Here is a 14,492-nt window from a genome sequence, read left to right on the forward strand (position 1 = left end):
TCCAAACAGGGCCTTACTTTCGATTGAGGGAACTTATGGAAACTTTGTTTTTTTTTTTTTCTTCACGTATTCTCTCTAAACTCACTTAAAAAACATATATTTAAATTTCGCTTCAAGCCTAAAAATACATTGGGTCGGCCCTAGGTCCGGTTGTCTAGTACATGACAGTGTATGTTGTTTGCAATTCTTCATGGAAGGTGAGTAAAATGTGTTTGCAATGGTGTTGCATCGGACATTCTATTATATAAAATTCATTATGTATCGAGGAAATAAAGTGTGTGATTGTTTGAATCTATGGTTAGGGTTTTCTTTTTAAAAAAAAATAAATAAATACTCCTTTCAAAATATAAACGAAAATGAATCAACATAAATTACTATATTTGATCCAAATTTTAAACTAAATACATTTATTTTTGTTGACCAATTTTTACTTTAGGACGGAAGGAGTATAAATGTATCGATCTTCAAATTTTTACTTTGCTCTTTTTTCTTTTCTTTCTTGTATCAATACTTTACCCAAAAAAAATTGGCAATATACAAATAAAGTAAATTATTCCATTATTTTCTAAAACAACAAAGATTAGAAATACAATTTAGAAACGTTAATGATTGTTTCAAGAAAACGTAAAGATTTTATTTATAGGTGAGGGTACATAAGTAAGACATCTTAATTATTGTAATTTAAGCACATTTAAAATACATCCAAATCTAAGTGTATTAGGTGCTTGTGTCGTGCTAAAATTTACCACTCTTGCTCAAATACATGTAACCATGACATTATTCTCTCTCTCTCTCTCTCTCTCTCTCTTCTTTTTTAAGGGAATTTGAGAAAAATGTCACACCTCATTGTAGACTCGACATGTTGTAATGAAGAATTTGGTTTGACTTTTGATTGTGTAGGAGCCATCTAAAATCGTGTCTATAATGAATTTCTTGAAAAGAGATTGGGTATTATGGATATCACTGTGGTCGTCAACAGTCAACCATTATTAGGATATGTACAATTTTTTGGTGAGCTAGACTCTTTAATCAGCTCTTATTATATAATTAAGAAATTTATAAAAAGAAGTTTTAATTGTAATTTTAGTTTCCTTATTTAAACCACTTCGCAAAATAGGTTTTTCGATTCTAAAATTTGACAATTTTAGTCTTTTCATCAAGAATTTGGTCTACAATATTATGATATGACAGATTTTAAACGAAGTTTTAAGAAAATTTCTCACAATTTTATTGATGTTGATGTTTTTCATCATTCAAAAAATTTGATAATTTATATGCTCTTCATGAGGTATCTGGTCTAAAATATGATGATACTACATATTTAAATTGTTTTAAGAAGAATTTCTTACAATTTCATTGATTTTATTTTATCATATACCACATTATTTAAAACATGTCATATCACCATATGTTTTGTTTAAAAATATGATGTAGGGACGAAAATTGTAGTTAAACCTAAAATTATAATATCCTACCATTCTTCCATGGTTCTTGCTCTTGTCCCAACAAATAAACGCCATGTGATCCGCCAGGTGCGTTGGAATCCTCCACCGGAAGACTTTATTAAAATCAATGTGGACGGATCTTCTTTTGATAATCCTGGTAATGCAGGCTTTGGAGGTCTTTTGAGAAACAATAGGGGGAATTGGATTCATGGTTTTTCCGGATCTTGTGGAAGAGCTACTAAATTTGTTTGCTGAACTTTCAGCTATTTGGAAGGGTCTTCAGTTGGCGTGGGATCTTGGTTATAGGTCTATCATCATGGAATCTGACTCTCAAGTAGCTTTGGATCTTATTCTTGATAATAAACAAAAGGATTTTCATCCTCATGCATCTTTGCTTTCTCTCACCACATAACTTTTAGCCTAGAGAGAGAAGTATGATCCATCTTACCGACAATCCTGCACAAATAGCAAGTTCTCTAATTGACTAGGTGGGGCAACTCTCTTCCTAACCAACATTTCTACTGTGGGAGGACATTTTCTCTTCGCCCCTCCCCTTGGCCTTGACCTGAATTCTTCATCAGCTTCTTCAAAATCACCCTATATATATGAAGTAAATCTTGATGAGCATTTTAATTCATCACAAGTTTTTATACCACAAGAATAAGCTAGGACGGAGAACTTACAAGGGCAAAAGCATGTTTTGCAGTCTTTTCATGATTATCTCTCACGTGTTTGTAAGCAAATCTCATTCCACAATTAGGAAATCCACACACAAACGGCTTTACTTGAAAGTGTACAGCCTTCTCATGCTTATGAAGATTAGATTTCTGTAGAAGCGAATCCACAATTGGAAGTTAAAAAATGTTGCAAAAATTTGGAATTAAGCATAGTGTATGAATGCCAATGTATGGCGGAGGAGGTATCTTACAGTTGAGAACGTGCTGTCACAACCCTCAAATTCACATTTAAATGCTTCGGATGAATTGCTGGCTTCGTGTGTGCGGAGATGCCTCTTCATGTTCTTCTTCAGTTGCTTAGTCCCACAAGTGTCACAGGTCACATATTGATGGCAGGATTTAACATGAGCTTTAAGGCACTCGGAATTGGTGAAAAATTTCATGCAACCGGGCTCTAAGCACACCACTTCAATTGTTTCAAGCCTAACTGCAAAATAAAGGTTTTCATCAAAATCATGACAGCAGCTTTCATAAATCTAAATAAAGGACTGCACAGCAAACAGTTGATGGAAAACTAGCAAATTCATATAGCAAAATCGAAAGAAAGGAAACTTGCCATGAGAATCTTCATGCTTCTGTAGTTGTGATGCATATCTGAAAACCTTACCACAGCCAATTTCAGGACATACAAACTGCTTCTGATTTTCACCACTACAAGGAGGGGTAGAATTCTCATCATGCATCTCTTCAACATGTCTTTTCAAATTGCTTTGCAATGAGAAGCCACTTTTGCAATTCTCAATAGGACATTTAAAAGTTTTCCCTTGATGTTGTAGAAGGTGACGATTCAGATGATCCTTTCTTCTGTAGCTCGCCTTACAATTTTCAAGGCTACATACAAATGGCCTCTGTACAAATCACAAGAAATTGTTAATACTGTAAAAAGAAGCGAACAGAAATCCGACAACTGCTGATTAGCTTTGACAAGAACAAGAGACACATGAACAAACTGCAAACCTCGTTTTGAATTGAGCGTGACCGAGGCATATCCTTGATGAAGCTTCTCAGGAGGTCTCCCAACCTGATACTAATCCACCAAGGCCAAGCGTAATGCCTCGCGCATATTGGAGTTCTTTGTCTGGGATCCAATGCTTTCACACTATAATGTCCATAATTATTTTATAGATCATTTTAGTGTCTAAAAGATTACTTTCCTGCAAAAACATGTATCTTCAGTTCACTCATATTCATATTTTTCAAGGAATAGAATTCCGGAACATTAATAAACATAGAAACATGCAAATCAATGGCAAAGGTGACGGCAAAAGTTTAAATGAACATATGTTTAGATCAAATTTCAGAGTTTCGTGTGGAAACATGCTTCGAATGAGATGATATAAATTGTTAAAAAAAAAATTGAAATCTTGTCGTTTTGGTCACCTCTTCCAATATTCATCGGTTATTCAAACAACATGCACCTCAAGTTCAACAATGCTAGGTTCAACTATAATTACATATGCATCACAAAACAAAATCAATCAAAACATAACAGGAAATGCAAAATTACAGTAAAGCAAGCTTCGGTAGCTCTCTTGCTTATGCAAACGACTCAAGTACTAGATCAACTTTCTTTGCTTCTCATGTAGGAAAACAGATATAGTGTCCAGGTTATAGGATATGATTCTCCTTTAGTCTTGTTAATTTGCGATCATTTAGACCCATTTACCTTCAAGTTATAGGATAGGATTCCCTTTCCCTTTTACTGAAGTCTCGAAGTCTCTTTTGATGCATGATGTTGGGGTTATGGTACCCAACTTTTGTCTTTGTTAATGCATGCATGGCATTTTCTATTACAAACGAAAATACAAATCACACTTGTTCGCAGTAACTAAAAACTATGTGCGGATCAGTTTGGATGACAAGTTTTTAGAAAAAAATATATCTAATTTCGATTTTATTTGGATAGGATTTTTAACATTCAAAATACACAATTGTAACTTTATGGGTGAAACAACCCATATGATTATGTTATACATGCAGTTCATTGCTATAAGCAACTAAATTATCAGTAGAATGGTCTTATTATTATTTTTAGTTTGAAACAACAAATTGGCTATTCTTTTCATTGAAATAAAAGCGTACAATATAACTTCTTTTTTTGAAGGAAAGCATACAATATAACTGTCAATCATAATTCCTCATTTATATATTAAAATAAAATAAAAAAAAAAGACCAATCATTCATAATTATACATTTATCTTAAGTGAAATACTGATCATAATCCTAAATATATAATCTCTACGCAATACAATCAACCAAACCAGATCACCACATAACTTTTAGCCTAGAGAGAGAAGTATGATCCATCTTACTGACAATCCTGCACAAATAGCAAGTTCTCTAATTGACTAGGTGGGGCAACTCTCTTCCTAACCAACATTTCTACTGTGGGAGGACATTTTCTCTTCGCCCCTCCCCTTGGCCTTGACCTGAATTCTTCATCAGCTTCTTCAAAATCACCCTATATATATGAAGTAAATCTTGATGAGCATTTTAATTCATCACAAGTTTTTATACCACAAGAATAAGCTAGGACGGAGAACTTACAAGGGCAAAAGCATGTTTTGCAGTCTTTTCATGATTATCTCTCACGTGTTTGTAAGCAAATCTCATTCCACAATTAGGAAATCCACACACAAACGGCTTTACTTGAAAGTGTACAGCCTTCTCATGCTTATGAAGATTAGATTTCTGTAGAAGCGAATCCACAATTGGAAGTTAAAAAATGTTGCAAAAATTTGGAATTAAGCATAGTGTATGAATGCCAATGTATGGCGGAGGAGGTATCTTACAGTTGAGAACGTGCTGTCACAACCCTCAAATTCACATTTAAATGCTTCGGATGAATTGCTGGCTTCGTGTGTGCGGAGATGCCTCTTCATGTTCTTCTTCAGTTGCTTAGTCCCACAAGTGTCACAGGTCACATATTGATGGCAGGATTTAACATGAGCTTTAAGGCACTCGGAATTGGTGAAAAATTTCATGCAACCGGGCTCTAAGCACACCACTTCAATTGTTTCAAGCCTAACTGCAAAATAAAGGTTTTCATCAAAATCATGACAGCAGCTTTCATAAATCTAAATAAAGGACTGCACAGCAAACAGTTGATGGAAAACTAGCAAATTCATATAGCAAAATCGAAAGAAAGGAAACTTGCCATGAGAATCTTCATGCTTCTGTAGTTGTGATGCATATCTGAAAACCTTACCACAGCCAATTTCAGGACATACAAACTGCTTCTGATTTTCACCACTACAAGGAGGGGTAGAATTCTCATCATGCATCTCTTCAACATGTCTTTTCAAATTGCTTTGCAATGAGAAGCCACTTTTGCAATTCTCAATAGGACATTTAAAAGTTTTCCCTTGATGTTGTAGAAGGTGACGATTCAGATGATCCTTTCTTCTGTAGCTCGCCTTACAATTTTCAAGGCTACATACAAATGGCCTCTGTACAAATCACAAGAAATTGTTAATACTGTAAAAAGAAGCGAACAGAAATCCGACAACTGCTGATTAGCTTTGACAAGAACAAGAGACACATGAACAAACTGCAAACCTCGTTTTGAATTGAGCGTGACCGAGGCATATCCTTGATGAAGCTTCTCAGGAGGTCTCCCAACCTGATACTAATCCACCAAGGCCAAGCGTAATGCCTCGCGCATATTGGAGTTCTTTGTCTGGGATCCAATGCTTTCACACTATAATGTCCATAATTATTTTATAGATCATTTTAGTGTCTAAAAGATTACTTTCCTGCAAAAACATGTATCTTCAGTTCACTCATATTCATATTTTTCAAGGAATAGAATTCCGGAACATTACCAAACATAGAAACATGCAAATCATCTTCACATTTTTCAACAAGTACATTATTATAAAGTATAAACTAGTTTAATTTAGAAAGCTCCAATACACAAGTATTTACAACAAAAACAAATAATAAATCATTTATAAGTATAAACAAGTTAAATTTAGAAGACACATTAAACAAGTATACACAACAAAATCAAACAAGTAAACACAGCAAAATCAAATAGAACCATGTGATGCTTATGATTGAACAAATACCTCAAGGGAATGGCTTTGCATATGCTGCAGCAAATAAGCATGTTTTTTAAAACTAGCACCACATTCCTCACAAGTATTAGCTTTCAAACCACCCTCTAATGATTCAGGTTCAGTTTCAACTCTTGCTTTCTCCATCTCCTCCTAAAATTCACATAAAAAAAGTGTCACTAACAATACAATACACCATACACAATCAATCACACATATTTGACTATAGAAGCTCTAATTGCTTAATTAACTAATTAAACTTAAACATAAACAATTAGGATTTAAAAAACCCTAAAATCATAAAACTAAAAAGATGTTGATCTCTCTTAATATAAGAAGAGAAGATGTTGTGGAAATCCTATTAATGCCCCAGCCTGGTTAATTGACAAATCACCAAAGTAAGGGTAAAATCTGTCTTTAACTTACTTTATTCAACCAAATTACCACAATTAACTAAGATGATGTCATGTAACTACAAATAACTAATAGTGTAGTTCATTTGCTCTTCATAAAGCCATTTCCATTTGATGCCAACTAAATAAATCCGATCGAAAAAAGTTTTCTTTTGTACAAAAATGTATAATCTAATGTCAGATCTACAATCAATTGGAGGCAAATTTTCAATTTCAAATTCTCTTATATTGTCATTCACTACTCTTTCATAATTTAATACTCTCTCATTCTCTCTCTTTCTCTCTTTCAAAAAAAAAAAATCTCTCTCATTCTCTCAACTGTCTCTCCTCTCTCATATTCCTTTTCCACTTCTCTCTTTGACAACAAGAAGAACACGGCAGGTATAAGAATTCATTTTCCTAATATCATTAATTATTTCATTTGTTGTTGACCTTCATATCATGTATATTTAACAAAAACAGTCCTAACACAATTTTAAAATTATATCAACAACAAAAAAGCAAATATACAAAATATATTCATTTGTAAATAAAAAAAAAAACTATGTTTTTAGTTAAACCACAACAAGTAAAGTAATAGCATAAAGTGAATTTTTTTTAGAAAGAAATGAATATTATTTGAGTCATATTACAAGAAAATCTAAGTGAAATTTTTGTTAAATCATAACAAGTAATAACAGAAAGTGAATATTGAAAGTGAAAAAAAAAAATCTTTTGATTTGCAAATAAAATTTTTATTCATCTGTAAAAAAAAATAAAAAATCTGTTCTATCAAAGATTCATTGAAAAAACAGACTTTTTTATCAGTAGCATCGGAACTAAAAAAGATTCATCTACAAAAAAAATTTTACATCTCTAGAAATAAAACAAAATCACATCCAATTTCATATTTGTATTGTTGTTGTTGCATGTAATGGAAACAAAATATGTAAAGATCTGGACAACATACAAGATTGGGATGAAAACACGTAAGCTCTTTCCCGGCGCGGTGGTTGCAAGCTCCGGGGTGGTGGTCACCGGCGAAGGTTGTCCGTTCCTGATATTTTTAAATGGGTTTTGTAGAGAAGATGGAGGGGACTCTTTTTATGGTGATGGATTTTCAAAAATGAAGATGGTGGAGCAATGTAAAGACCGCCGGAGACACTGAAGGAGGGAGGAGGCGGCGGCTAGGGTTTATTTGAGAATGAGAGAGTTTTCCAGATTTCTTTGGTGAAGAGAGAGAAAATTAACTTTGAAATAAATACGGTGTGTGTGGAATAAAGTTAAATGACAAAAAATAAAATAAAAAGAAAATTATAAAAAATACTCTAGGTTTGTACGAGATAGAAAGGGGTAAAGGGTATCGACTTTTTTTATTGCAAAATTAGTGTAACATAATAAAAATAAAAATAAATAAATTCTTTAAAAAATATATAAAAAATAATAATAATAATTTCTTTATCAAATAATAAAAAAATAGTAGTAGTTTATTTAACCTCTAAAAATATAATTTAATAAATGTTATTTTACACACACATATATATATATATATATATATATATATATATATATATATATATATATATATCTAACGACGTGTTTTTTTACAAGATCTAAAGACGTGTTGTTACATTAATTAATGAATATTAAAATTTAATTTTTTTTATATTCATAAAAACATAACGTAAATATATTTCATTGTTACATAAAAATAACGGTAAAACATTGATCGTTTGATACATACAACATACCAAAGAGAGTAGTAGAAAAAGAGTGATGTGTATAGATTTGAAGTGAGACAGTAACAGACGATGTATAAATAGTTTAAGAGACAAATTTTAAAAAAGATTGACAAAATATATCATACAAGGGTCAACTTATCACTTCAGAATTTTAAAATAATTGTTTGTAAACGAGACAAGTTGTCACTTCGCAAAAATTTAAAAAAATTATTATAAGACATGCTGATATAAATTTTAAAATAAGTATTGAACATATTTTGGTAGTGGTCGGAGTTTGAACCTCGGACCTTGGATATATTATGCATTATCCAAACCAACTGAACTAAACTCACGAGGACATAAGTATTGAACATATGATTTGTCATCACTGACATATATTATAAAATAATTATTATACACGAGACAAGAGATACACTAATATATATTATTAAACATTATTCTCCTTCCTTCAAAAAAACATTATTCTCTTTTTTTTTTTCAAACCATAACGTAAGTGAAAAACTAACTTAAAAAATATAGTAGAATTATACACAGCATTTGTTATCATTGAGTACAAATTCAAAATAATTATAACACAAAGAGACAAGTTTTAGCCGATATGAATTTTAAGATAATTATTAACCACATGATATATATATATATATATATATATATATATATATATATATATATACATTATAAAATATTTATTATACATATTGTTATTGTTAACTTAAAAAAACTTTAATAATTATTATTATGGCGAAATTGTCACTGATACAAATCTACTAACATCTAAATCTTCTAACAATATCTAAAAAACGAAGTCCAGCAAAATAAATAAATTAGTCTACAGTTATCAGTGGAAATTAGTTATACATGACCATTATCTGTAATTAATTTAAAAAAAAAATTAGAACATAATAAACAAGTTGTCGCTCGTATAAATTTCAAAATAATTATTAACCATGTGACATGTCATCACTTATATATATATATTTTTTTTAAGAAAATCACTTATATATATTATAAAATATTTTCTTGAGGGATTATATTGTAAAATATTTATTATACACGAAATAAGTTGTCATTGTTAACTTTAAAAGTTATTATTATACATGGGCGAAGTCGTCACTAATATCTACTTTTGAAGGTCTACTTTTGAATGACTTCGACTATAAATGATTGATCTACAGTTTCAATACTTGTAAAACTTATTTATTAAAAAAATCTCAAATCCAAACCAGATCTGATACATATAGTCACTTTATGGTGTTGTTTTTGTTGTTGAATGCATAAAGTTGAGAAGAAATTACACAGATTTGATACTTATCTTTTAGTGTCTCTTATGTTGTTTTTGTTGATGTTGTTGCATGTATGAAGTTTGAGAAAAAATTGCACTCCATTGATGTAGTAGATGCAGATGAAGAAGTATTGTGCATATATTTAGGTGCTATAGTGACAATTTCAGTTAATAGGCAGTCAAAAACATGGTCTGAACTCTAAAGCATCCTAAACATTTGAGTTTTGAACTGAGTGATGGGGTCAAACGTGGTAAAAATTTACAATGAAACAACGAAAGTGTTAGACAACACAGATCTCAAAATTACTAATTTTCAAGATTCCTCCTTTTGCAAATATAATTTGATAGAAAGATAGAGGAGAAAGAGAGCTTCAATAGTATGCATTTTGTTTGGAAAAAGAAGGCTGGTCGGAGTAGTTAGTCGCCAGAAATAGGGTGGCAGCGGCTAGGGTTTCTAATGCGGGTGGAGAACACTTGAATGAGAGAGAGAGAATGAGAAGTTGAAATGAATATTTGGTTTATGATTTTCTTTGTTTTAGTGTTATAATTTGGGCTATTGGCTATTAATGGGCCGAAATTTAAAGAAGTCCGTCCTATTTTCTTTTAACTCATTTAAAAACTAAACTTTTTTATCTCAATATTTTTTTTGAAAGTTCCTTTTAAAATTTTGACAAAAAAATAAATAAAATTTCTCTTTCAAATATATGGTATACGGGAGAGAGAGAAGTTGTTATCTTCTCTTTCAAAATTAATACCACTCAATTAATTTTTATTATATATTTAACTATTTAAAAATAATATATTTAACTATTTAAATTTCAAAATTACTTTCTCAAAAAAAAAAAAAATTAATATTAAAACTATGGTTATACATGTGACTATTCACCAATATTTTTGCTCATGTTAGTTATTGATAAAAAATTTAAAACTAAGGTCATACATGTGACTATTCACCAATAATATAATTTTAAAATGGTTATTATATATTGGACAAGTCGTCAGTCTCACAAATTTTTAAAACAAATATTATACATAGAAGAAGTTGTCATTGTTGAAAATTTAAAATAATTATTATATAATGGACAAGTCGTCACAAATAAAAATATAGAAATAATTATCATCACCGTTAAACACATACACGGGATTGTATTTATTAAATTTTCAAAGTAAATACTAAGCTACATATTATAAAATAATTATTATACATGATCAGTCAGGTTGTTTTTGATAAAATAAAATAAAATAGTTATAACACAAAAGACAAATCGACGTTGATATAAATTTTAAAATCTTTATTTCACACTTGATAAGTGTTCAATGTTCAAATTTAATAATTATTTGACACAGGTCAAATCGACACTGATAAATTTTTTAGCATAATTGTTATAGACGATATAAGTTTTTTTTTAAGGATTATAGACAATGTCACTGTTGAAAATTTAAAAATCTATTATTATACACATGAGATGTTGTCAATAACATAAAATTAAAATAATTATAACGTACAATACAAGTAAACAATTATATAAATTTTAAACTAACTATTCTATATAGGACAAGTCGTCATGGATACAAATTTTTAAATAAATATTATACATGGGTAGAATTGTCCATGGTAAAAATTAAAAATAATTATTATGCACAGTACAAGTTGTAATATATATAGTCAAAATGTCATTGATATGTGAGACGTGTTAGGATTTCGGAATTTGAATAATAGAAAGAGAGTGATAATGTGTCTAGAGTTGAAGTGTGTTAGTAGTGTGTGTGGTGTGGCGGAAATTTTAAAAACTATCACAAAAAGAAATTTACAATTAATTAATAAATGTACAGAATAAGTTGTCGTTGACTAACTAACTTTTATACACATAACCAATTGTTATTTATAAAAGACTGGTCTTGCTAAAACGTTCATGCTATTTATAATATCACCTCACTTCAAATCTTTAATGATATTGAACCCTCATAAACTAATATGCACGGGATAAATGAACATTGACTAAACTTTCAGAAAATAAAATAAAATACACGGGATAAATTATCATTGACTAAACTAACCTTGATTTACACAATAAGTTGTCCTTTATAAAAACTGTTCATGCTAAAACATTTAAATTATTTATAACATCATCACCTCAATTCAATTCTACAACGATATTGAACACTTATCAACTAAAATGCACAGGATAAACAAAGATTGAATAAAATTTCGTAAAAAACTGAAATGCATCAGATAAGTGGTCATTGACTAAAATTTCAAAAGTAACATAAATGCACGAGAGAAGTTGTCGCTAACTAAACTAACTTTGATAAACAATATTTAGAAAAAACTGGTTTTGCTAAAATGTTCCTGTTGTATATGATGCCACCTCACTTCAATTCTATAATGATATTGAACCCTCATAAACTAAAATGCACGAGAACGAACATTGACTAAACTTTCAGTAAAAATAAAATATACGGGATAAATTATCATTGACTAAACTTTCAGAAAATAAAATAAAATACACGGGATAAATTATCATTGACTAAACTAACCTTGACTTACACAATAAGTTGTCCTTTATAAAAACTGTTCCTGCTAAAATATTTAAACTATTTATAACTTCATCACCTCAATTCAATTCTACAACGATATTGAACACTTATCAACTAAAATGTTCAAGATAAACAGAGATTAAATAAAATTTCGTAGATAACTGAAATGCATCGGATAAGTGGTCATGGACTAAAATTTCAAAAGTAACATAAATGCACGAGACAAACTAAACTAACTTTGATAAACGATATTTATAAAAAATTGATTTTGCTAAAATGTTTCATGTCACCTCACTTCAATTCTATAATGATATTGAACCCTCATAAACTAAAATCCACGAGATAAATGAACATTGACTAATCTTTCAGAAAAATAAAATAAAATACACAAGATATATTATCATTGACTAAACTAACTTTGATTTACACAACAAGTTGTCCTTTATAAAAATTGTTCATGCTAAAACATTTAAACTATTTATAATATCATCACCTCAATTCAATTATAAAATGATGTTAAACTATTTATAATATTACATGACAAGTTGTAATTTTTTTTTTTTGAGCAAAAGTTGTAATATTATAATAAATTGTTGGATATTATTTTTAATATCTATAAAGACTTAAAATATACACACAATATCTCATTTTCCATTATATTCAAATATTATAACACTGTTTACGTTTCAAGTTTAACAAATTTAAATAAACTTATGTTATGTAAAAATTGTATTATATTTTAATGTGCATTATCATATTCTGGAAAATGTAACAATCATTATAGAGAAATAACTGCCCATCACATGTAAAGAAGTTATATTAACATTTTCAAAACCTAAAAAAAAATATTACATCAAATTTTTAAATAACAATATATAACAACCATTAAAAAGAAAATCAGACTGCTTTAAACAACAAACGGTTACTGTACCCGTGCGTCAGCACGGGTATGTTACTAGTTTTTAAGAAATTGAGTGACCCATTAGGTTTAAACTGCAGATAAAACACTGAATTACAAGAAAAGCAAAACAATTAGGGATTTCATGAACTCTTCAACTTTAACAAACAAAACCCTAATACTCAAAAATTGTTCATTTTTAGAAGAAATTGAGTGACCCAATTGGCTTAAACTATAGATCGAAGTTTGAATTTCAACAGAAACAGTACCTTATGTTCGGAATTGATGTGTGAGGTAATTAGGTTTTTTTTGGATCTACAGATGCCGCAGAATTGGCAGTAATAGCGTCTAATATCTCTGAATTTTGGGATTTCATCGCTTTGGATTGATTCTTCCATTGTTGATAGAAGGAATTGTTGGGGAAATTGAGGGGTTCGATTTGAAGAGTGAATGAGTGAGGCTACTAGGGTTAGAAATAAGTTTGTATATATAAGGTTGCTATACGATGTCGTTTTTGCATAGGGTTTTGAGTTTTGATCCTGCAAAAATACTACCCGCAGGGTCATGTTAACAGGATCTAAAATAGGAAATAAAAAATAATATTAAAAATATAAATAATTAAACTTTTACAATAATCAATATACAAGTTTCAAAAAAAACATTTCTATTTTTAGGATTTTAACTTGTGTCTTGAGAGCATAAATTAACATTTCCTATAGTATAGTCTGTCTTCCTTAAAAAATAAAATAAAAAGTATAGTATGTCTATTACTGCAAAAATAAGTTAGGCTTTGGTAAAAAAAAATGTCTTTTTTTTTTAGAGAAAAAAAATGTCTATTAGTTAGGCTTAGGCTCCTCTCTTTGAAGAAATTATAATTTATTAGTTGACAAATTATAAAAAATTGTTGATTTATTTTAAAAAATTGTTCAACGCCAAAGAATAAAGTTTGGTTAAACAAACGGTAAATCCTAGAATCCAATTTAAAGTGTTTGAATCTCTTATTATTTAGACCGAACTTAGTTAAATGTGTTAAATTCAAACACCAAAAATGTAGTATTTAAACTCTTGGAGGAGAGTTTAAATGTCATATGATCAGCTACAGTATAGAATTTATTCAAAAATAAATAAAAACCTTGGTTATCAAGTCTTGTATTCTTTTGGAAAAAGAATATGCTAGCTATTAGATGTTCTTACTTCTTGTTTGTATAGAGATAGTTTAAAACAAAACATTTGATCATAAAATATGCACTACTAACATTAGCCATGTGCAAAGAGACATGAATAGCTAAGTTCATTTATATCCTTGTTTTTAACTTACCAGCAATGAAAGACATTGCTTTTTGTTGCAAGATGTTTTTGATTGTCTTGAATGGAGTTCTCATTTCACATATTCAAGTTA

At 29.8% G+C, this 14,492-nt stretch overlaps 2 protein-coding genes across 3 annotated transcripts; both read right to left on the minus strand.

Annotated features, from left to right (window-relative positions):
* Window positions 1-1,318: 1,318 nt before the first annotated feature.
* LOC120580533 (transcription factor IIIA) lies at window positions 1,319-3,403 on the minus strand. The gene is made up of 5 exons (XM_039834275.1): window positions 3,140-3,403; window positions 2,739-3,030; window positions 2,374-2,609; window positions 2,129-2,272; window positions 1,319-2,042 (listed from the first exon to the last, which is right to left on the minus strand). The coding sequence occupies exons 1-5, from the start codon at window positions 3,167-3,169 to the stop codon at window positions 1,890-1,892; spliced, it is 855 nt and encodes a 284-aa protein (XP_039690209.1). The 5' UTR covers window positions 3,170-3,403; the 3' UTR covers window positions 1,319-1,889.
* An 897-nt stretch (window positions 3,404-4,300) lies between these two features.
* On the minus strand, window positions 4,301-13,562 carry LOC120580532 (transcription factor IIIA). Of its 2 annotated transcripts, none has more exons than XM_039834272.1 (6): window positions 13,363-13,562; window positions 6,254-6,394; window positions 5,341-5,632; window positions 4,976-5,211; window positions 4,731-4,874; window positions 4,301-4,644 (listed from the first exon to the last, which is right to left on the minus strand). In XM_039834272.1, exons 1-6 carry the CDS (start codon window positions 13,489-13,491, stop codon window positions 4,492-4,494), a joined length of 1,095 nt encoding a protein of 364 aa, XP_039690206.1. In that variant the 5' UTR covers window positions 13,492-13,562; the 3' UTR covers window positions 4,301-4,491. The 2 variants fall into 2 exon arrangements, with proteins under 2 accessions (XP_039690206.1, XP_039690207.1); XM_039834273.1 differs by lacking the exon at window positions 13,363-13,562 and adding an exon at window positions 7,604-7,909.
* Between the last annotated feature and the right edge of the window lie 930 nt (window positions 13,563-14,492).

This window comes from Medicago truncatula, chromosome 1 (genome assembly GCF_003473485.1).
Source record: "Medicago truncatula cultivar Jemalong A17 chromosome 1, MtrunA17r5.0-ANR, whole genome shotgun sequence".
NCBI lineage: Eukaryota > Viridiplantae > Streptophyta > Magnoliopsida > Fabales > Fabaceae > Medicago > Medicago truncatula.

Excerpts from the sequence above, each read along its gene's own strand:
- LOC120580533 (XM_039834275.1), bottom strand. The coding sequence starts at position 3,169 with ATGCCTCGGTCACGCTCAATTCAAAACGAG. Across the intron at positions 3,031-3,139 it reads CACGCTCAATTCAAAACGAG|AGGCCATTTGTATGTAGCCT; the intron begins GTTTGCAGTTTG and ends TGATTTGTACAG. Across the intron at positions 2,610-2,738 it reads GAAGCATGAAGATTCTCATG|TTAGGCTTGAAACAATTGAA; the intron begins GCAAGTTTCCTT and ends TTTATTTTGCAG.
- LOC120580532 (XM_039834272.1), bottom strand. The coding sequence starts at position 13,491 with ATGGAAGAATCAATCCAAAGCGATGAAATCCCAAAATTCAGAGATATT. Across the intron at positions 6,395-13,362 it reads ACATCAATTCCGAACATAAG|GAGGAGATGGAGAAAGCAAG; the intron begins GTACTGTTTCTG and ends TGTGAATTTTAG. Across the intron at positions 4,645-4,730 it reads CAAAACATGCTTTTGCCCTT|GGTGATTTTGAAGAAGCTGA; the intron begins GTAAGTTCTCCG and ends TCATATATATAG.